The 24,935-nt window shown below is 35.6% G+C and overlaps 1 protein-coding gene and 2 long non-coding RNA genes across 3 annotated transcripts; 1 reads left to right on the plus strand and 2 right to left on the minus strand.

The window, feature by feature from the left end:
- Window positions 1-543: 543 nt before the first annotated feature.
- On the minus strand, window positions 544-1,881 carry LOC124455742. The gene is made up of 2 exons (XM_047006374.1): window positions 1,247-1,881; window positions 544-1,147 (listed from the first exon to the last, which is right to left on the minus strand). The coding sequence occupies exons 1-2, from the start codon at window positions 1,400-1,402 to the stop codon at window positions 953-955; spliced, it is 351 nt and encodes a 116-aa protein (XP_046862330.1). The 5' UTR covers window positions 1,403-1,881; the 3' UTR covers window positions 544-952.
- A 6,620-nt stretch (window positions 1,882-8,501) lies between these two features.
- On the minus strand, window positions 8,502-16,595 carry LOC124458182. Its single transcript, XR_006953059.1, has 3 exons — window positions 16,550-16,595; window positions 8,722-8,754; window positions 8,502-8,643 (listed from the first exon to the last, which is right to left on the minus strand). It is a non-coding gene; the product is annotated as an uncharacterized LOC124458182 (long non-coding RNA).
- Window positions 16,596-22,709: 6,114 nt separating this feature from the next.
- On the plus strand, window positions 22,710-23,726 carry LOC124458173. The gene is made up of 4 exons (XR_006953051.1): window positions 22,710-22,745; window positions 22,816-22,987; window positions 23,056-23,239; window positions 23,328-23,726. It is a non-coding gene; the product is annotated as an uncharacterized LOC124458173 (long non-coding RNA).
- The last annotated feature ends 1,209 nt before the right edge of the window (window positions 23,727-24,935 follow it).

The following is a 24,935-nucleotide window of genomic DNA, read 5'->3' on the forward strand; positions in this document are numbered from 1 at the left end:
GCTAGGTGAATAGGAAACATTTTCCAGCTTATATTGAGGCTCCAACTCTGTTCCGAGAACATTCGAATTTGATTTAGCCCATTCTTACACTAAATCTTGTTTAAAAAAATGTCTGCAAATCTTCTTATGAGTTATAACCTAGTAGCTTGAACTTTTCAAGGTTTACATAGCGTTCCAAAAAGATGCGATTTCAAAAAAGCTGTTTCGAAAAGACCGACTTGATTTGTTTACTGTTTGCAGTGTCAAACATTCTAACAGTTTCAGTGGCGAATCTAAAGACCGGTTTCACAACCATAACAACTGTTGTTAAGGTCGAATTCGGAGAACAAGCAAACGAAACTGCCATTAAATTATCAACTCACTGTTTCCGCAGATAGGAACCTTCGTATTTTCTAAAAAATATTATTACTTTACATTCAAATATTATATTTTCTGTATTGGACAAGCACTTTTCATTTTTGAAACGATGGGAAGTTGTAAGCAAGGCTTCTTTGCATGATTTCTTGGAAAATTTTGACCGCACACCAAATCACCAAATGTAGGTGGTATGTGCTAAACATTGTAATTCATTTCTTGATATGATCCTTAAAGGACGATCTTTATCTAAGAGCAAGCTTAACATACAATCTTTGTGGAATTAACTTGTGTCTAAATAGAAGGCAACGTGATTCACGAACAACTAAATGCTATTTTTTTCTGTGGTGAAGATGAGTTATATTTTTTTAATTTGAAAATCGTAAGTGCATTAGAGTTATTTATTAAACAATTGAATTTAGTATGACTAGTTAATAGTAATGTGCAATTATTCTTGAAAAAGTATTAACATGGCAAGTTTTTTAAGAAGTTCGATAAATTTCGTGGAAATTTAAAGATTTTCTCTGAAAATAATGCTACAGAAATTGAAAATTTATAACGAAATGCATTGGCTCTTGGAAAATTGCCTTTCTTCTATTCAGGTTTGCTGTTGTTGTTTTTTTGGCCTTATCATTGTGCCACACCATTCTTCTCCACCAACATTTTTAGACCAAATTATGGATGCTGTATTATGAATGCCAATATTACCATTTCGATCGATTGCAATGGCAGAACCAATACCACTCTTTGGTAAGCGCTCCTTCATTTTTTCCACTGCGTTCTTAACCGAATTCTATATAGTACAAAATAAGTTTCAAGAAGATTTCATTCTTTTCTGACATGCAGGCTTTGTAAAATATTTCTGCATTGAGTTTGAATTTATATGACTTACCTGAGCATCTTGTCCCGACTCCATGTTGAACACTACTTGTCTTGCTAATGTCATTTTTCTTACTACCTCTCCATATCCACCAGCCATTGCCGCGCCATATTCATTAGCGTATCCACCACAACCAACCGTACAGGCTTCGCTAAGTCTACCTTTCATTCTTCCTGGTAGGCCACCTGATGAATTGAAACAAAATTAGCATAAAAGCTGCTTGCATTGTCTTACCCGAAATATTTTTATTTTTGTGTCTGTGAATTAGCGATACAGGAAGAAAAAGTGGAAAGAGCAAACTGGGAATGAGATGTTAGGTACAATGTGGGAAGTGTTGCATGAACCTGCAGTAGTAGTATGTGCAAATCAAAATAAAACTGTTATTGGAAAGAAGCGATGTGGTAATGGATGAGGATCAGACTGCGATAAAAGAAATAGAGAAAGCGTACAAAGGTTTGAACGATGGTCTAGATATACAGGAAGTGGAAGAAAGAGGCAAAACAAGTTGTGGCAAAAGCCAAAGAAGGAACCTGAAAATTGTGATATGAAATCCTGGAAACGGAAGAATGGGAGAATAAGATATAGAAAATAGCTATACATAGAAATAAACTGAAACACGTGTAACACATGTGACGGGATGAAAGAGAGAATTTTTTTATCGAGGAATTTAAGGATGTAGTTGAGAGTTTAAAAATTGTCATAAAGTAACTGGACCCACTTGAATTGCTAAGGAGCAATTTGAGGGACAAGATATTGTAGGGATTGAATGGCTACAATGTTGCTTAAAAAATCATGGAACTGATTTTTGGGGTTATGGACTATGAGCTATCTGATCAGAATTCTTATAGATAAAGTAGACCCGTTCCAAATCTAAAATTTCAGAGAAATAAAATTGCTTCAAGTGAGATTCAAGGTGCTAGCAAACGTGATGGAATGAAAGGTTACAAAATTTTGTGTTTTGTACACTCTAAAGCAATGTATGAGAGGTGTTTAGAAATATTAGAAAGCCCTTTGGTGATTCGGACGGTTTGAGATAAAGTGAATGTCCATCAATTTTACGAACTAGGCCCTTTCTGCTTCGGCATATTTAAAAAAGCAACACCGTTAGAGCTTGTCTTTACGGATAATATAGCCTTGATTGGAACAAAGTTTGAAAATGCATACTGAGAAGTTGGAAATTCTAGAGGAAGGGAGCTACTTCAAGTTGAGTACTTTAAATGGCTGGACTTAGTCAAAGAAGCTGAAGGAGGATCATGGAAAGCAGAAAGTGAATGGACATGGATAGTATGGAGAGAAATTAAAGGAATTATTTGTGATGAAAAGCTTCCATTAAACCAAAATGTAAAATTTACAGAACAGTTAACACGAGGGCTGTTGTATGGGGTTGAATACAGGACAATTAGGGAAAGAAAGACAATTTGATGGAAAAAACTGAGATGCGGATGCAGAGATGATTGTGGAAATATTATCAACGAAAGACAAATAAAAAATAACATTATAAGAAGATTTTGTCTGCCAACCATTATTAAAAAGAGAAAAGAAGCAAGTTTAAGATTGTATAGACATGAAATAAGAAGACCCATATAAAAATCATTGCGAGATGTCATGGAACTAAAGATAAAGGGGAAACAAGAGGATGAGGCAGATCAAGGAAGAGATGGGTAGATTGTGACTAAGAACATTTAAATGAAAAAAGATTAACATTACAAAGAAATCATGAAAGAATAGAATTTAAGCAGGCTATCTTTGGACTTTTGGAGATTAGAGCTGTGTAAAAGAAAAAGAAGAAGAATTTCTGAAATTAAACAATAGATTACATTTTCCCGATGTCTACTTTGTAATAGATACACAGAATTTTAGATCTGATGCACGGGGCTGATCCAGTGTGTTGTCAAACTTGCCTTGGCAACAGTCACACTTGGCGTTACATATTAAGCTGTATGCTACTATCACTCAGCTCAAAGCTGCAGTAATTATATTTCTGGCATTTTAAATATATTTTGATATACATCCGCAGAATGACTTAACAAAGAAAAAATTTATACGACTATAAGTAGATGTAAATAATATATTCATTGTGTCAGCTGTAGGGAAGAGCCCGCATAGGTTAATTAGTTCATGAGGTTTGCGCGTGTGTATACCGAAAATCTTTTTAGGTTTCGGAAGGAGCTCGTAGATCTGCACACACGATTTTTGGGCAACAGTCAGCAGCCTTTTTGTTGCTAAATTTAGCATGGTCGCAACAGTCCAGTGCTGCCAGCGAATCAAAAGTCGCTATTCTTGTCAGATGACAATAGTTTGGCAACAGTGAGCAAGAGATTCCGCTGAATTATAACAAAATCTGAATCTATACGCAAAAAAAACTTCATAAGCTGTATGATCAATGTAAAGAAAATGTAATTTTTCGGCTTATGCGTCGATAAACGACTTTTACAAGTAGCATAGGGGCATATGGCCACAGTTTTGGAGAAAATCGAAGAGATATTTTGCCGCCAAGCAAAATCAAGTGAAATAGTTGAAGCGTTAAAATTGCTTCAAGAGCAATGTACAAATCATTTTCACCGAGAATACCTGATTCGCGACTTTTCGAAACTGCAATTTTCAAATTGTGAAGTCAAAAGATCAAATTTAAAGATTCCTGTTAGGCATGTCAATTTTTATTTGTATTTTCAAATAAACTTTTTGTCTCAGAAAGAAATTCACATGAAATAATGTCTCCAAAACCTACAGAAGTATCGAATACAGCAGTTGCAAAGTCTCCTGCATTATATGTGAAATCAAGTCCTAAGCAGCAGCAAAGCAAACTAATTTGGATTTTTTGCTCTCTAAGAAAAGAAGTAGCACCTGTGGTACGGAAAAATCATCAAATTTGGTAACACCACACGATCAGACAGAATATCCAGTAAATATCAACATTAAAGTGGAAGATCTGGATTCGGGAAACGCAACAGCTAACCAACATGAGTCCACAAATAACAGTGAAAAGAGGAATGTTCATTCTAATGATGTATATAACTTTGTCAACCGTGGCAATAAACTTTCTGATGCTGCTAAATATGATCTTTTGTGTAATGTTTGGAAGCTGGGTGAAACCTACGACTTTCCTTTTGTTTATTTTAATGGAAAGAAAAACCGATTTCAGCATCGTTGGCTGTCGAAACTCAGTTGGTTGGTCTACTCGGCAGCTGTTAATGGTGGTTTTTGCATAAATTGTGTCCTTTTTGTAGTGAGACAACACATAGCTTGTGTAAGCTTGAAAGATTAAAAAGTTCTCCTCTTTTACCCATTAGATCTACAGTGCAGAGGCTTAATGCCCATGCTTCGTCATCGATGGTCTACAAAACTGCTACTGTTCGAGCAGACGACTTTAAAAAGGTGATGGAACAAAAGAAGATAGAAATTGATGTGCAAATTTGTAATGCAAAAAGAGAACTGATTGGGAGAAACAGAAAGCGCCTACGGTCAATTATTGATGCCATTATATTATGAGGTCGACAAAATATTCCTCTTCGTGGTCATCGAGATGATGCTTGCTACTACATTGTTAACGACGACACCAACCCAGGAAATTTCATAGAATTTCTAAAGTACGGCGCTAGGTGTGGTGATATGATGGATTTGCTTTTCAAGGACTGTCTATCCAATCAAACGTATCGATAAAAAACAATACAAAATGAAATTATTGAAATTTGTGGGGCTTATATATCAGATGCTATTGTAAGTGAGATAAAGAAGGCTAAGTATTTTTCGATTTTGGCCATTGACTGCTTTAATGTGGAACAACTAGCTATTGTTTTACGTGTTGTTGACGATTCTTTAAAGATACGTGAAGAATTTGTTGCATTTTTTCCGTGCAAACATGATCTATCTCGCGAATAATTAGCTGAGGAAATATTAAAGTTTCTTGGTAAGTTAGACTTAAAACCGGAAGACTTTCGCAGACAAGGATATGATGGTGCAGCAAACATGGCAGGCAAACTATCGGGAGTTGCGTCTCGCATCCAAAGAAACTACGAAAAGGCAATCTATGTCCATTGCGGCACACGTATTTTAAACATTTGTGTGGCCGCTTGTAAAATTGAGATTGTCCGTGATATGATGGACAATGTAAGAGCAGTATCTGATTTTTTTAACAATTCTCTAAAACGAGTGATAATGTTTGAAAAAAAGTTAAGGAACTGTCGCCACTGCCCGCCAACAAAAACTTTTTAATGTTTGCCGCACAAGATGGGTTTTAAGAATAAATGGTTTGACCATTTTCAAACATAGTTACTGTGAGATCATAGCAGCTTTGGAAGAAATTTCAGCGCATGCATCATACGAGCAAGATGTGCGTTACAGAGCTTCTGGAATGAACAACGCAATTCAAAACTTTAAACTTATTCTTTGTCTTGTTGCGGTCGAGTCGTGTCTTCAATGCACCAAACTTTTGACTCTCAAGCTTCAATCCTCTTCCCTTGATCCTGGAAAAGCTAGGGAAAAAGTTTCTCTTCTTTATTTAACTTTAAATGATATGCATGTTAGCGTGAATACCACTCACACACAGCTATATGAAGTGGCTGTCAAGATTGCCAGCGAATTAAACGTAGCTCCAACGAAACCTGGAACTGCAGCACGACAAGTACATCGTGAAAACATCCCTGCAATTTCTCCGTCAGAGTATTTCAAGAGAGCAGTTACTATACCTTTCCTAGACGAGATTGTCAATCAGGTAAAATCTCGATTTTTGGAAGGGAACCATGATATTCTAGACGCTATGTTTGTGATGCTTTCTTCCGTGGTTTCTAACTCAATATGGAAAGAGAGCTTTTCCCGGTTTCTTAATAAGTATGAAGATGATATTCCCGATATGGATTTTGTAGAAAGCGAATTGAAAATGTGGCAACTGATCTGGTACAATAAGAAGCAAGAAGTCAGTTCAACATTTAGCGATGTTACTCCTTTACCTTATAAGTTTTCTTTTCAAAAGGAAGCATTGCGTGTATTAGGAACAATTCTTATCACGACCTGCACTTGCAATGTTTTATATATGAAAACTTATACAAATACCACCTTAGTAAGCAGATCAGTAGATAAAAACATATCTAGAACTATATGAACTGGCTGACTGATAAACAGGGTGGCTCGACTGGCTCGACTGATAACGGAGTTGAAGAACGCTTAATTAAGCCATTCCATTAGTCAATAGCTAGATCAGTGGACGATCTGAAATAATATCGACCGATAAGCGGGGTAGCTGGACCGATAAGGGAGTCCAACTGCTTTCGTGTAATTGGTTCGTTTAAATTTTTTGTCTTAATGTGATTGGTTTGACCGATTTCGACTGATAGCCAACTTAACTAACATAGTCAAGCTCATTGTCTGACTTGAATGTTTGATCGTTTCATAGTAATTCTTTAAAGCAAGATAGAAACTAAACTACAATCAGATGGAATTTATGGAAATCTTTTACAAGTTCATATATCGATATGAATGCTGATGTTCAAACTTTGAATTTTTTCTAGAGGGTGAAAAATTTATGGATAAATTGTAAATGCGTGGCAAAGACGATTTCGCGAGCGACACTTCAGTCATTGATATTCTAAAGCAAGCCAACATTGTTTTCAGTTTTCTCACCAGAAAGAGAAAATCAGTCGAAATCGGTCAAACCAATCACAGTAATACATAATGTATTAATCCTAACACGGTTTTTAATATGCACATGAAAAACATGTGACTTGGACGAGACTTGAACTCGCACCTTCGGGATACTAGTCCGCCGCTCTACCTGTTGGGCTATCAAGCCCACAGGGATTGGAGACGAGTCAAATCTCTTTTAAACTGCGTATGGACGAGAGATTCTTGCCACTATAACAGTTTACTTGATGGCACCGTGCTCACTCGTCTCCAGATCGTCCCCTGATCTGGCTATTGACCAATGGAATGGGTTAAATAAACGTTCTTCAACTCCGTTATCGGTCGAACCAGTCGAGCCACCCCGCTTATCAGTCAGCCAGTTAATATAATTCTAGATATGTTTTTATCTACTGATCTGCTTACTAAGGTGGTATTTGTATAAGTTTTCATATATAAAACAGAAATTTTGACGATGAAATCCAAATTTTTTACTATAAACAATTTTTACTATAAACATCATTTTTTACTATAAACATCAGTTGCGTGACTGATTTGACATACCCTAGATCCGCCACTGAACCTGAGTATTTCACATACATGAAATGTTCTCCCTTGTCACATATTGTTCCCTTTTCTCACTGAACACCTCATGTAGAGATGTCAAGGTGTGTTGATCTATGGCTCATACCAGTTATAATGATCATCAGAAAAATTACCTAGTGATCATGAAAAATACTTTGCTGTTTTGCCAAATTTCAAGGTTTATCTGCATACATAGAAAGACATTTTTACTTTATAGAAAATGCTTTTCATACATCAATAGCCCTTTCGAATTTATGGCAAACAATCTGGTATGAGCCGTACATTAACACACCTTTACATCTCTACATGAGGTGTTCAGTTAGAAAAGGGGACAATATGTGACATGGGACAACATTTCATGTATGTGAAATACTCAGGTTTAATACCATTCCAGTCAAATTGTCAAAATAAAAAGCTTCATGGATCAGAAGATTCAAAATCACAGGTTATAGTAAACAGCTTCTCATGTAATCAATGTTAGCAATTTAAGCAATTGTCTCATGAACCTGAAAAATTCAGGTGACTCAACGAACCCATGACCTCTGCGATGCCGGTGCAGTGCTCTAACCAACTGAGCTATGAAGTCACACAGTGGAGAGCGGTCAACCGCACTGCATATAACATTCTTTCATATGACATTCCTTTCACGGGAAAACATGAGTCCAACAAATTGACCACTCTCCACTGTGTGTGACTTCATAGCTCAGTAGGTTAGAGCACTGCACCGGCATCGCATGGGTTCAAGTCCCGTTGAGTCACCTGAATTTTTCAGGCTCATGAGACAATTGCTTAAACTGTCCAGCAAAAGTGCGAAGATCATATCCTCATTTAATTAATAATTTTGTATCTCTGAACTAAAAGTACTTTATAACGTGTGGAATGTTGGGGAGCCTCACGCTGAAAATGTGCCACAGGCCTCACGCATTATTAATCCGGCCCTGCAAAAACCCCTTCGAAATTGTCTTCATTAGTCTAATTTAAGTGCTCTTTGTCATGAGTTTAAAAGGCTCTAAAAAGAACAGCTTATTGTGTATTACCTGAAACCTTAAAAGAGAAATTTGTACACACCTCACTGAGAACATGATATCCACTTCGACAAGCTTCAGTAATTGCATCAGTCAGCATTTCCGAATTCTTATTACCCATAACAACATAATACGTCGGGCTAATTTGCACAGCTATTCTCGGTGCAATATTTTTTTGAGATTCATCTTAAAAGAAACCATTCAATTTAAGATCACTTTTAGTCATTCTTGTGTAATAAAGCTACGTGAAAATGAATAATTTACCTGAAAATTCAGCCATTCTTTTCTACAAGGAACCTGTGAAATACAATAAAAATGACTCTACATAATAGTAAATTTGTCAGAAAAATAGTCAACTTCGTGATAATCAATGAAATTGTCTTTAGGTAAAATATATATGCTTGAAAAATTGTCTGATCTCGCATAAGTCCAAGCTCATTTGCATTCAAGATTATCCACGAAGTACGAATTATGCAATAGTTTTGACAACGTTAGCGAGTTTTTAGTTGTGTGAATTACTTAATCAGTGAAAATTTTATGACTCAGTGATGATTTAAACTTGACAACGCCAATTCAATGGGGTCATGTACGATTGAAAAAAACAAAAATGAACCAGTTCCTGGAACATACACTGTATACAAGAATTAAACAAGCTGTGAACTAAAATATATAAATAATATCTATTTATTGCATGAGAAGTCGTGTACTTCATTAATTTAACGAGCCATCTAAATTCAAACTTTATTAATACGATTGGCTGCTACACACACGTGATGAAGAACGTGTTTTATATTGCTGCCACGCATGAGCGTAGCAGCACACTATTCTTGACATGACTCGACCCATCCCCCCCCTACCTATATACTGGTGAAATCTTGATTTGTGTCTGTCTGTCTGTTATCAATTTCGGGGGGGGGGCTTACGGAATAAAGGCGAGCGTACAATCACAACATAAAACCTTTCGGAACTTCTGTAAGTTTCTGTTTAATTTTAAACTTCAGGAATTCGAATAGATATGAGGCATAAACAACATAATACAGTAGATAGTAAAATTGAGTGATCACTGGCATCAATTATACATATCTCGTTTGGCGAAAAACACATGAAATGGATTCACCCTGCCGTATTGCCGTATTAAGTCAGTTTGATCGATTGATACTGCTTATCTTGCACATATGCTCTCTATGGTCTCTATGGTCTCTATGGTCACAGTGCTCCAGTGAGGGAAATGTTATGAAAACGTGTATTTAATTTCTTTCGAGCTTTTGTGATTACATAAATATCGGCGTGAATTTAACAGAACGTCCAAAATCACAAAGAATTTATACGCATGGTGCGAGTTTAACCAAGAATACAATTAAACGTTTGCTCTTTGCGATGACTCCGCGTTCAAAGATTAAACATAGTTTAATCGCAGTCGCACAGAATCATGTGCAATAAGATCCTATCAAAATGTTATAAAGGAAATAGTTGAAACAAAACTACAGTTGTAGAATATTGCCTGTTTCTAATCATGTAAACACGCGTTCGATTGATCGGTTGAGTGAACAAAGTATCATACTCTTCATGAAGCATCATAAAGACATATTTCTGAAGATATAAACATCTTATCTAAACATTGTTTTCATTTGAAATAGTAATGAATTTATGGTTATTGTATTATCAGTTTTGAATTATACATGTAATATTGCCAACTGTTATATTCATTGTCCGTATTAACAGGAGAACAAGGCAACGTCAACTTTCAAGGTAAAAGAGACAGACCTAGTTGTAGCACCTTGGAAAATCAATCCGATGAACATACCGGAACTGGCAACCAAAGAAGCAATAATGCCACTCTGAGAAACCAAAGATCTGCAGAAAAAGACAATTTGAAAAAAAAGGGGTCTACCGTTGGCGTAGTTGTAAGCTACAAGTCACAGATTCGGTGTTTAAGGGAGATGGATGATGTTTTACCTACAGAGGATGCTGATCAGTATGCTCCACTTACTTATTTTAAACGTTTTAGGGGCTGATTTAGTCTTACTATAAATTAAGCATTTTCAACTCTGGGCTGAACTGAGGCCCGTTAAGTGGTTTAAAACTTATTGTGTTTACATGGAAGATCTCATCTCCAAGCCGAACAGAAATTAACGGGAATATAATCTAATAAACACGCGAAATTCAGAACAAAAAAATAATGTCTTAGCGACAACAATCAGACAAGATATGCTTTAATAACTCAGCCCTGCAATAAATTTTAACAATCATTTGGCGCAATTTTCGTCCCAGTGCTGAGTTCATTGCTGGTATTTATCGAATATAATTTACTGATATTCATGCTTTGCTTTTTCCGCCACACGGTGGTTGCTGAAGGATGGGTAAGAGATATCTTGCATATTTTTACTTATAGAATATAAATAAATGTAAATATATATATATATATATATTATTATGGATAATATTCCTGGATAAAAGAGCGCTCAATATTCTATATATTAGAAGAGCGTAAGATAAAATGAACTAAAATAAAATGGACAATTGTTTGCTGTCGCTACTCAGAGTTTCACGCTGTAGGGTGATCTTCAGGCAACTGACAGATAATATTTTATTTGCTGACTATATACATCGACTAAAAGGTGTTAAGTTACATGACGGCATGCACTAAACATATCGGAACGTTTATTTAAAATGTTCTATCTTACGCTCTTCTAATATATAGAATATTGAGCGCTCTTTTATCCAGGAATATTATCCATAATAATATTTTATATATATATATATATATAAGTTTGAAAATTTGTAATCCAGGCATTGAATACATAAAAGATAACAGTTTCTCCGGATTTTAATTGATTTTTTATTGAGCTATCGACTCGTTGCTTCGAGCCTTCATCAGAATGAGGATATTTATTTACACGTGCCTTTAGCTTCTAACCAGAACAGATGACGGTACACTAAACACACAAGTATACCGCAAAACCACCCATACAGACCAAATACTCGATTTCAACAGCAATCATCCAACACAACACAAAATAAGCTGCATTCGAACACTTTTCAACAGGATAAACACTCATTGTAATACGGAAGAAGCCAAAAAAACAGAACGCAACTACTTATACTCCACATTTATTAAAAACAACTACCCTAGAAACTTCATAAACAAAACTATATACAAAATACAAAACACAAACCGACAAAAGCAACAAAAAACCGGACGAAACAGTAAAAATCGTCACATTACCATACATAAACGGAACATCAGAAATGACTGCCAGACTTCTTCGACCATTTAATATTAACGTCGCCCACAAACCTACACAAAAACTCAAATCATGCTTCACCAAACATAAAGACAAAACAACAATTCATGATACAACTGACGCGATCTACATGATACCATGCAAAGACTGTTCGAAGCAATACATAGGACAAACATCTAAGAAAATTGAAACAAGACTAACAGAACACAAAAACGCCATAAAACGACGAGATCCGAACTCACTACCGGCAGAACATACCCACGGAAACAACCACATTCGACTGGACAGAAACTAAAGTACTCGGACGCGCACAGACTAAACACGCACGCGAATTTAAAGAAGCTTGGTACAGTGAAGACAACGACACAATAAACAGACATATCGACATACCCATCATATACTCACAACTAAAGAAAAAGGACAAAAAAACTACAAACAACACCAAAACTAAAACACTACACTCTAATATTACTAACACCAATCATATTAACAACACACCAAAACCCATGGCAACGCATTTCACCCCATCCAATCACATTAATCCACCCACTAATCCAATTAGACGCTCTATACGTCTCCAAGCTAAAAGCACGTGTTAATAAATATCCTCATTCTGATGAAGGCTCGAAGCAACGAGTCGAAAGCTCAATAAAAAATCAATTAAAATCCGGAGAAACTGTTATCTTTTATGTATATATATATATATATATATATTTGAAAATTGGTAACCCAGGCATATTATGATAATGATAAGGATTCTCTGGATTTGTTTTAAATTTTTATTAAGCTTTCAACTCGGTGCTTCGAGCCTTCGTCAGAATGTGACAATATATTATTTACAAAGATTTTGTAGGCGTTTGGAGCGTCTGATTGGTTGGTTAGTAGTTGAGTTGATATTATTGGATGGTATAAGATGCGTTGTCATGGTTTCGGGTGTATCGATTACGTTAATGAAATTCGAGTGTTTTATTTTAGTCGTTGTGTTATTAGTTTGTTGTTTTGGTTTTGTCTTTAGTTGTGAATAGATGATGGGGATGTCAATATGTCTGTTAATTGTGTTGTTGTCTTTGCTGTACCATGCCTCTTTGAATTCTCGTGCGTGTTTTGTCTGTGCGTCCAAGAAGTTGTGTTTTGTCCAGTCAAATGTGGTTGGTATCGTAGGTATGTTCTGCTGGTAGTGATTTTGGGTCGCGTCGTTTGATGGCATTCTTGTGTTCAGTGAGTCTTGTTTCAATTTTCTTGACGTTTGTCCTATGTACTGTTTGGGGCAATCTTTACATGGTATCATGTAGACCGCGTTGGTTGTGTCGAATGTCGTTGTTCGGTCTTTATGTTTAGTGAAGTATGATTTGAGTTTGTGTGTTGGTTTATGTGCGATGTTTATTTTGAATGGTCGGAGTAGTCTTGATGTCATTTCTGATGTTCCGTTTATATATGGTAATGTCACTATTTTTACTGGTTCGTCTGTATCTTCGTTAGGTTTTTCAGTTTGTGGTTTGTTGTGTATTTTGTTTAATACTTTGTTGATAAAGTTTCGTGGGTAATTGTTGTTTATGAATGTAGAGTATAAGTAGTTGCGTTCATTCTTCTTGGCTTCTTCTGTATTGCAGTGTGTTTTAATCCTGTTAAAGAGAGTTCGTATGCAACTAATTTTGTGTTGTTTGGGTGATTGCTATTAAAGTTGAGTATTTGGTCTGTGTGTGTTTTTGCGGTATACTTGTGTGTTAGTGTACCGTCATTTGTTCTCGTTAGTAGGATGTCGAGGAAGGTAAGTTGTTTGTCGTGTTCTTCGTCTTTAGTAAAGGTAATGTTCTTTGTGGTATTGTTTATGGTGTGTAGGATTTGTTCAGTTTTGTCTTTCTTGACTATGGCAAAGATGTCGTCGACATATCTTTCCATAGTCTGATGTTTGTGTTGTTTGTGACTGATTGTGTTTCGAGGTGTTGCATGACAGCTTCTGCGAGGAAGGTGGATAGTGGTGATCCCATTGGTGTGCCTGAAATTTGTCTGTAGTATGTGTTTTGGAAGGTGAATTCAGTGGCGAGGCAAAGGTTGAGTAAGTCTAGGATGTCATTTTGTCTAGTTGTGTGTAGCCGTTTGTCGTTTGTGAGTAGTTCGTTTGTAATTTGTTTGGCAATGTCCAGTGGTATGGATGTGAAGAGTGATGTCACGTCGTAGGATATCATGATTTCGTCTGGTCGTAGTTTAATGTTTTCAATACTGGCGAGGAAAGTGGTGGCATTTCGGATGGTGGTGAATTTTGACTAATGGATACAAATGTTATAAAGATATTTTGAAAGCTCATACGTAGTTGATCCTGGAAGCGATACGATAGGTCGAAAGAGTGGGTTGTTTTCTTTGTAGATTTTGGTAGTCCGTATTAAGAATTTGGCGGTGGATGCGTCATTGGGTCGGATTCTTCTTTAATTCGTTTTCGTTTTTAGTTTCGTTTTAGTAGTTGTTTTCCCGTAACATCAGACTATGGAAAGATATGTTGACGACATCTTTACTTCAATCCAAGAAGAAGATAAAACTGACAAATCCACCACCATAAACAATGCAAAGACATTACAACTGCTAAAGACGAAGAACACGACAAACAACTTACCTTCCTCGACATCCTACTAACGAGAACAGATGACGGTACACTAAACACACAAGTATACCGCAAAACCACCCACACAGACCAAATACATGGACAAATCAGACTACATCAACAAAGCGACGACCCTCTTACAAGACACCAACACGTATGAACCTCTACAAACAGACCCCAACAAAACCACTACCAACCGCATCAACAAGAAATTAAAACAACTAAAAGACAAAAAGAAACTTAACGAAACCGTCTACAAAAGAATCCGACCCAACGACTCCTCCACCGCCAAATTCTATGGACTTCCAAAGATTCACAAAGAAAACAACCCGCTACGACCAATTGTATCTCTTCCTGGATCTCCCACGTATGAACTTTCAAAATATCTTTATAACATTCTGTATCCATTAGTCAAAAATTCACCTCACACCATCCGAAATGCCACCACTTTCCTCGCCAGTATTGAAAACATTAAACTACGACCAGACGAAATCATGATATCCTACGACGTGACATCACTCTTCACATCCATACCACTGGACATTGCCAAACAAATTACAAACGAACTACTCACAAACGACAAAACTTGGCAAGCTACAACACAACTAGACAAAAATGACATCCTAGACTTACTCAACCTTTGCCTCGCCACTGAATTCACCTTCCAAAACACATACTACAGACAAATTTCAGGCACACCAATGGGATCACCACTATCCACCTTCCTCGCAGAAGCTGTCATGCAACACCTCGAAACACAATCAGTCACAAACAACACAAACATCAGACTATGGAAAAGATATGTCGACGACATCTTTGCCATAGTCAAGAAAGACAAAACTGAACAAATCCTACACACCATAAACAATACCACAAAGAACATTACCTTTACTAAAGACGAAGAACACGACAAACAACTTACCTTCCTCGACATCCTACTAACGAGAACAGATGACGGTACACTAAACACACAAGTATACCGCAAAACACACACACAGACCAAATACTCAACTTTAATAGCAATCACCCAACACAACACAAAATTAGTTGCATACGAACTCTCTTTAACAGGATTAAAACACACTGCAATACAGAAGAAGCCAAGAAGAATGAACGCAACTACTTATACTCTACATTCATAAACAACAATTACCCACGAAACTTTATCAACAAAGTATTAAACAAAATACACAACAAACCACAAACTGAAAACCTAACGAAGATACAGACGAACCAGTAAAATAGTGACATTACCATATATAAACGGAACATCAGAAATGACATCAAGACTACTCCGACCATTCAAAATAAACATCGCACATAAACCAACACACAAACTCAAATCATACTTCACTAAACATAAAGACCGAACAACGACATTCGACACAACCAACGCGGTCTACATGATACCATGTAAAGATTGCCCCAACAGTACATAGGACAAACGTCCAAGAAAATTGAAACAAGACTCACTGAACACAAGAATGCCATCAAACGACGCGACCCAAAATCACTACCAGCAGAACATACCTACGATACCAACCACACATTTGACTGGACAAAAACACAACTTCTTGGACGCGCACAGACAAAACACGCACGAGAATTCAAAGAGGCATGGTACAGCAAAGACAACAACACAATTAACAGACATATTGACATCCCCATCATCTATTCACAACTAAAGACAAAACCAAAACAACAAACTAATAACACAACGACTAAAATAAAACACTCGAATTTCATTAACGTAATCGATACACCCGAAACCATGACAACGCATCTTATACCATCCAATAATATCAACTCAACTACTAACCAACTAATCAGACGCTCCAAACGCCTACAAAATCTTTGTAAATAATATATTGTCACATTCTGACGAAGGCTCGAAGCACCGAGTTGAAAGCTTAATAAAAAAAAATTTAAAACAAATCCAGAGAATCCTTATCATTATCATATATATATATATATATATATATACATACGGCTTTGTGAGAAAAAGTTGAAAAAAAGATACCAAGGTCATATAATTGTGATAGAAATGTAGCAACAGCAAAACAAAGCAATAATATCAGTAAATTATATTCAATAACTGACATTATTTTTAATCCACAACAACTATAGAACAGCGAAAATGTGCGTTTTTCTTCAAGAATTTTGACACCAATTGTAAATTAATACCCAAGCACTTCTTTAAAATGCTTTTATTTGAAAGCTATATTTAGGCTTTGTATGTACAAATTCATACCTTTAAGTAAGCACCATGAAAGTTACAATCAACAACAGTGTTTTCCTAAACGCAGTTAGACTAAAAATGAAAATTTAGTTTAAGGTGCAGAATATACATAACTCCTTCATGAATTTATAATAGTGAGTGAGACAATGAAAATAATAGCTACATGAAAAATTCATTCAAATTCCAACATATTCATTTTTTGCATTCGTTGTAAAAATTAATAAAATTGTTTGCAATTATATTCACCACAGGCTTTTCAACTATTCTTTCGTTTAAAGGGTTTGTCATCTTTCGAAATCTTGAGTACAAATAAAACTTATTCAACTTACCAAACAGGAAACACAAAAAACTCCCCTTTGAATGCATCTTAAAGTTCATATTCATAGTTTTGATAATTATGATCCTTTTATCCGTGAGCTACGAAACATGATGTAAGTGTCAGGTATAAGTATCAATAATGTTAATTTTAGTGTATGTTGTGGTCTAACGTTGCAAATGGACTGCTTTATTTCAGAATTTGCAATTTACTTGTTTCTTTTGTATGTTTTCTCAATCGAAAATTCTATTGTAATTATTTTCTAGATTGTACCAGAAGAGTGCTTGTAAATCAAACAAAATTGTTCTCATAGTCTCTAACTTAGTGCTATAAAGTAGGCATTTACAATCTTCTGAGCTATTTCAGTAATTAAAGTTTGCGCAAAACTGGGAATCAAATATTGATTTAACTGTTTAATGCCAGTCAGTTAAGTTCACTGAAAAGTAAACCTTCACAAAGATTTATGTGCATTTCGATGTATTTGTTTATAGTTACTGTTATATAGCAATAAGCAACATCAAACTTCCTCTAGAATTTAATAGTAAACTTAGGAATGATCAATATGCGATTAGCTTTCGACCTGATTGTCTACTTGTAGTTAATGCCATTTTCTTGATATATAAGTTCAGATATTTTATGTGAAATTCTCGTGTGCCGAAGCATGCAAAACACAAAAAAGTTTGCATCTTAAAATGCTTCTTAAAATTATTCTTTTCATCAATTCAGAAATATTATGTTAGGGATGAAAATTTTTTAAATTGTTCGTACTAACCATGCAGAAATTGCATGCTAAATTTTTTGAACGCCTTGCATGTCTCATTCATATACCTATAATGTAGATGTCGTGGCAATGTAGCTAATATTGAAAAGAAACAGATAAATATAACTACATTGCAGCTCAACAAAAATTCACTTACAATTTGCTCCAGATTACTTAATTTCTAGTTAACTTATGTGCAATGGCCTTGTTTACGTAATAAAATGTGTGTATGATCTCAAACAAAACTCAATGTCGTGATAAATTAGTGGGAGATAACATATATTAGTCAAGTTTTACTGAGTTGGAATTTATGGAATGGCGGTGTATTACAATCTACTGCGCAATTTTCTTTAATTAAAGATCTTAATGCTCGGCTTTCAACTTTCATCTATTTTTGGGTTTTTATCTTATCTTGTTTGAGACAATTATGCAAATTACAATAATTTGTTAGATAATAACAAGCTAAAACAATACATATTCCATAAAACAATACAAGCTATACATTTCTAGGTTTTGCGTCGTCTTAAATGAAAGAAAATGGCGCAGTTAGTGATCAAGTAATGCGTTTTGACAAATCCTCGCATGTTTTAATATAGAAAGGGGAAAATGAATCAGGTTACCAATTACGCCTACTGAAAATTTAGCATTCTTGAATTGTTCTCGCGCAATAGTTTCAGAATAGAAAATTTGTATATGTCGCTTGTAACGTAACAGGCTATTTTGGAAGATAGACAGCCTGCGCCTAATGCTTTTAAAAAAAGTAGCTGTATTGATGCGTATTATTTTTGTTGGAGATGTGCGTGATGTTCTTCTTTCTTACAAATTTAGGGTGGACTTGATTATTCTTATAATTAATTAAGAATTTCAAATCAGGTAGAGCTTTTTCATAACGTCGTTGTGGTATTTGATAGCGTATGCATAGATTGTGTAAATCAGAGTCTGTGTTTCCGAGTTTAGACCAAAAACCATGACCAGCCGACAATTTAAAGCCGACAATTTATTGCTTACTTCCGTTTAGTTATTTCATGCGTTGTAAATATATATGTGTATGTATGGTTTTAAATATCATTCTGTCTGAGGATGACTTTGAAATAAAGTCGAAAATTTACAGTTCACTTCTCGTCTTGTTTTGTTGCATATTTTGCAATCTCAAGATGTCTTGTTTTGATGCATATTTTGCAATCCCAAGATGTCTTGTTTTGATGCATATTTGGCGATCTCAAGATGTCTTGTTTTTTCGGATTTTGCTTTATACTATATTTATTTAAATTGTCGTCTGGTCATGGTTTTTTTTACAATTTAAAATACTTTATAAACGATCATATCGGTAAGATTTTGCCTTCAGAATATTCTTTAGAATTGTTTTAACCAGCAGATTTAATGTAATGGTATTTTGAATTCAAAATGAGGTGCTATAATGTGTTCTGACTTACCCTAGATCCGCCACTGCTCCTATTTACCGGCCCCAGAAATGGTAGTATAACTATGTATATCAAATTAAAATAGAAAAGATTGTGTTTATACATTTTCGATAAAATTCATAATTTTCAAACAGTTCTTTATCGTCTGAATGTGTTGCTACAATGAGTTTATGAATTTCATGCATGTAGATGATATTTTCAAGCAACAATAGCACAAAAACAATTTACTTTTGCTATTTAATGGCCCACGCTTGCGGAGATCAATAAAAAAACTGAATATGGCAAAATGAATATAACAATACGATGCTTATTAAAAACAAATCCAACTTCATTCTATTGCAATGGAAGAACACACATGAACTCGTCAAATGGTCTCAAGCAGTCCCTCAACGACAAACTAAACAGCACCTTCGTCCTTTCCAGATCGTAAAAGTCCATAGTTATATTCCCATTTCTAGACATTTTTAAAATTGCTTTCTAAAACATAAAACCTCCATTAAAATCGAAACATTCAGATTGATAAAAACATTTCAAAGCTCTTATTTAGCCCGCAGCGACAAGTTGTGACAAAGTGAATTAATTCACCAAACTTTGTGAAATTACCACTCAAGAGTGTAAAGAGTAGAGAAATATATTTATTGCGTGCGAGAAATATAAGAGAAATTGTTTTGAGTCATACGCCCCGAAGCGAATACAGACAGACATAATTTTAAAAATATGTGATAGATAGTTTCCTTGGTAATATGTGCAAATCAGTTGCAGAAAAAAGACTTCTTGTGTAGTGTCGCTTTAACGCAATTAATTTTTGTGAGCAAAAGTGAATGGCCACAAATCCAGCATCTTCATCATCTAGTAAATAGTTTAACATTACCAAAGTAAAGAAAGCATGTCTATTAAAAAACATTGTTATATGCATGCTACACACGAGGAATTAACTCTTCGTTTTAAGTAAACCTTCACAAAGATTTATGTAGATTTCGATGTATTTGTTTATAGTTACTCTTATATAGCAATAATCAACATCAAACTGCCTCTAGAATTTAATAGTAAATTAAGGAATGGTCAATATGCGATTAGCTTTCGACCTCATTGTCTATTTGTAGCTAATGCCATTTTCTTGATATATAAAATCATATACTTAAGGTGAAAATCTCGTGTGCGAGCATGCAAAACACAAAAAAGTTTGCATCTTAAAATGCATCTTAAGATTATTCTTTTCATCAATTCAGAAATATTATGTTAAGGATGAACATTTTTTAAATTGTTCATACTAATTGTGCAGAAAATGTATGTTAAATTTTCTGAACGCCTTGCATGTCTCATTCATATACCTATAATATAGATGTCGTGGCAATGTAGCTAACATTGAAAAGAAACAGATAATTTCAATCTACATTGCAGCTCAACTGAAATTCACTTACATTTTGCTCCAGATTACTTAACTTCCAATTAACTTATGTGCAATGGTCTTGTATACGTGACAAAAAAATGTGTGTATGATCTCAAACAAAACTCAATGTCGTGATAAATTAGTGGGAGATGATCGTGACTAAAACACTACACGAGTACATACGAGTACATACGAGTGACATACGAGTACATACAAGTGACATACGAGTACATACAAGTACATACGACTTACATACACAACCAGTCTCTTCCTTAAATGAACTCTATACGCTAATTGTGTGAAAATACCCTCAAATTGACTCTATAAGTCAATTTGAAACGTCCATTCAAACAACAGGCCTGGTGACATGAGTGGCTCCTTTGCCAGTTGCCGAAATTAAAAAACCAAAAAACTTAGCGCGCGCCATTTTGTTTTGTTATAGGAGCGAAGATATTCTACATTACCCTGTATGGCTGTATCAGTATTTTGTATGAAATATTAAACACATCGGGGTTTCACCTCTTATTTATGCAAACACATGTCTCATAAACGCAGTAGGCCGAGTAAACCAACGATTGATGAGCAGTTGCTGTCTGCAATAAGCAATGTTAATGCTATTACAAATCAAGGTGTTCGTGGTAGAAAACTATTAAGAAGAAAAATGCCAGTAGAGATATAGTTCTTCAAAGAAGCGAAGGTGGCGAACGGATTATTCATAAGCCAAGCAAAGCACTTCGAGGAATAGAAATACACAAAGAGGTGTGTGCTGTAGAAACCAGGCTGGAAAGTATTGCCTGGTTTCCCTATGATCGTTTCTGTCGCTAGAGTCGTTTCTGTCTGTTGAAAAAAGTCCCCTGCGGTGATCAAACGACAGAAGCGATTATTGCGATGAACTGGTTTCCATTAATCGTATGCATCGTATCTAATTTGAACTAGTCACCATACACTTACTATATGATATATTCAAAATGGCGGCAGTGAATCGAAGAGGAAGACTTGTAGCGTGTTATTTTCTTTTGCGTGTGCTGAGAAGAAGGAGAGAGCGAAAGCAAAAAAGAAAACATCGTTTTTGGGTTTTAATATTTCGAAAATTTGTTATATAAACAATCATACTTCTGTACTTCTTCCATAAATGAAGACGTAGAATTAAAGTTGATTGCCGCCATCTTTGAATAAGGAATCTCGCACGTGGAATTACGGATGAATCATGGGATATATCAAGTCGCTTCTGGCGTAACGATCGTTTTGCACCGGTTTCCATTAAAAAATGCAAGCGCGTAAAAGGTGTTTCCGGTCGTTTCTGTGGCAAGGATAGAACTCTAGTCTATCTCAAACGATCGATACGCAAGGATCGTTTCTAACGTAAGGATCGCTTTTGTCGTTTGAGTTGAGCGTTTCCATATGATCGTCCCTGTCGCTTCTACAAATTGCAAGCGACAAAGACGATCCTTACGACAGAAACGATCATATGGAAACCGGGCTTATGTCGTTTTTCGACGAGATCTCCGGTGCGCACAATGAAATAACTGGTGTGCTGGTGTGCAAAATAAATTTTATGGTGCACTGGTGCGCATATGACAATCAAAGCATAATATTATTAAATTAATATACGAAGTATCGCTAATCTCGGTGTACACAGGCTGTTTTCAGTGTTTTGTTGTGTCAAACATGTTGTACGTCGATAAATCTTTGAAAGGAAAAATAGTAATTTAAAGTGCTTATCTCACAATTTTTTTTTCGAATTTTCTGATTGAGGTAAAAAAATCATTGTAAAAGTTATTTTACAATTTTCTGATTGATGGCTTCGTTTATGAGATAAATGCGTTTCTTTTCTCAAAATCGGCAATAATGGAGAAAATTGCTGCGCGTTCAATTTGCTTGATGAGAGCCTGAATCGAGAAGTATGTGACGTAACATAAGGACAGGAAGTTTTTCTGAAGTGTGATTTTTGCTATAATTTCTAATAAATCTACTATGGCTCTGCATCAAAATGCCTGATAGATGTGCAGTTTTCGGCAGTTCAAACCGAGAAAATTCTGCGGATGGAATTTCTTTTTACCGTATACCATTTTACGGTGATGATGAGCGTCCTGAAGCGAAGCGAAGACGTAAAATCTGGGTGAATTTTGTTGCAAGAAAACGCGCTCGATGGACACCGACTAAGTATTCGGCTGTTTATTATGGTGGATGGCAAAGTAATTTGGGCAAAGTTCAAATTTTTCCTGAGTCACATAGTAGACAAGCACACCAATTCGGACAACCACTGTTTTCAAGTTGTTTTCATGGCCCTGATATTCAACCAAGGGAATATTTGTTAGAAGGTTTGTGAAGGCATTATTTAAAGATAACTTCCCTAACAGTTTATCATCATTCTTTGTTGTAATGTTTAAGCTTCAGTTGCTCATGAAAAGCTTTGTGCTAAAATGTTACACCCACAGCTGATGAAGTCAATTCACCAGGCTTCACCAGTTGCTCAAACAAGTTGTTTGGAAGGATTCCATTCTGTCCTGAATCATTTTGCTCCAAAAATGATTCATTATTCCTATGTTGGAATGTATTGCAGGTGGGCGAAAATTTCCTATATGACAATGTTAGTTGTTTTGCAACTTCCACAAATCTTTATTGTTTTAGACACATTTTGGCATCCATCCACTTCAACAACAACATAAGGCGTGATGTAAAGATGAAGAATGATGGCACTTTCCACCACCACCAATGAATGTCATGCTGCAAAAGCAACCCAGATCAAAGGTGCTACTAAAACAGGTCCGTCGAAAATGCATTGTGCTCAATGATGTCCCCCCCTCAATTCCAGGTAATTAATAATGATTATATAACATGTTGTAGCTAAACATGGTTTGAAAATCATTTTAAATAATAAAAATGTCTTTGTTTCATGCCAGCAGCTACCAGTGTGCCATTCAGCTGTCAGTCTAAAGTGGCAGTTTCAAAAGAAAAAAGTCAGCCAAAATGTTTGACATGCAAGAAGCCAATGAAAGGTCACAAACATGTGGCAGAGTGCCCAAAAAATAGGAAAACTTAATTTTCACATCACTCATTTATTTCATTTTCTTTGTACCCTCTAAATTCCAACTTTTTATCATTAAATTTTGATCTTATTGCATGGTATGCACATGCTGGAAATGGTCTTCTTTCTTGTCCTAAGCATCCATAAATCATAGATGTGAATTCTCTGTATGCAACACATCGTAAGGACCTGAATATAAAGCCAAATCGTTACTAATGTGTCATAACACTAAAATATACTTAAATACTGGGAAATAACATAATATGCTATCATACATGTTTTCAGATCCTGTTTCTCTGTATCGTCTTTGTTCTCTGGTTTTGTATTTCCTAGCAGCCATTTTTAGCAACCACTTTTCCAAACAAACTGGTCTGAAACCTGGGTGTAGAGTGACACAACATGGAATAGTTGACAGATCTGCCAGAACCAACTGGTGTGTTAAGCTTTCAGCTACAGGCTTAAGTTCTTGGCAGCACCAGGCCTCTAGAGGATTCTGAAGAAGTGACAAAAACCACACTTGCACCTGATCAATAAAGAAAATCACATTAAAAAATTGTAATCGAGCATCTTTTAACAATTTTTTACCCAAAAGTAAATAAAAAAAGCGATGGTAATCTTGAATAGAAAATTGCATGTTTATGTCTATATTTCATAACTTGAAACCTGAATTGAAATACATTTCATAAGTTGAATTGAAATTAGAAATTACTCACCAAGAACTCAACTCAACTGTGTGATCAAGTCTTTTTTGTAGTATTTCAAGTTGCTTTTATGTTCATTTGACTTTTCCACGTAGTCTTCATACCATGCTTGTTCGGCCATTGGTTCATCAGCGTATAGATAGGACTCGGACTCGCCGTGATTTTCATCTATTATATTATATTCCTGGTCATTAATGTTCCATGCTTTGTCCTCGATGACATAACCGGGAATATAATCATACTCCGAATCACATTGCGAACTATGAGAGCTTTCCGAATCAGAATTCAACTCCGCCATCTAATCGTTGATAACAACAAGCCCTTGACTTGTTCCTTAAGTTACGTCACAGAGACTTGATCCAGGCCCTATGCCAATTATCAACTTTTACTGTCAAATTTCATATTTGATCAATAATAATTCGAAAACAATGCAGCGCATGAAAAAATTGTACTATAAGTTTTAGATTACTTTTGAAGAAGCAATACGAAAATTCGAAAAAAAAATTGTGAGATAAGCACTTTAAGGAATATTGATGATACAGTGTGTGATATTGCAAGAGACTGAATCTTGCTTTGTAAGCCTTTGTTGCTATTAAAATATCGCAAGTTACTCTTTATAAAAATGTCATTTCTCAACGCATAACTTCCGTTTGAATTGAATGTGAATATCTCAAATTTCGCCCACGGCTGCACAGAACTGTCAATTAAATTATCGTTCGCGGACCGTGGTTGGCGCATACTTTGAAAAATCCTCTTTTTTCTTCAAAATATAGCAAAGCAAA

This window comes from Xenia sp. Carnegie-2017, unplaced genomic scaffold, assembly GCF_021976095.1.
Source record: "Xenia sp. Carnegie-2017 unplaced genomic scaffold, XeniaSp_v1 HiC_scaffold_13, whole genome shotgun sequence".
NCBI classification, from domain to species: domain Eukaryota; kingdom Metazoa; phylum Cnidaria; class Anthozoa; order Malacalcyonacea; family Xeniidae; genus Xenia; species Xenia sp. Carnegie-2017.

Coding starts and splice junctions, on each gene's coding strand:
- LOC124455742 (XM_047006374.1), bottom strand. CDS start 1,402: ATGAAAGGTAGACTTAGCGAAGCCTGTACGGTTGGTTGTGGTGGATAC. Junction 1,148..1,246: donor AGTCGGGACAAGATGCTCAG/GTAAGTCATATA, acceptor TGTACTATATAG/AATTCGGTTAAGAACGCAGT.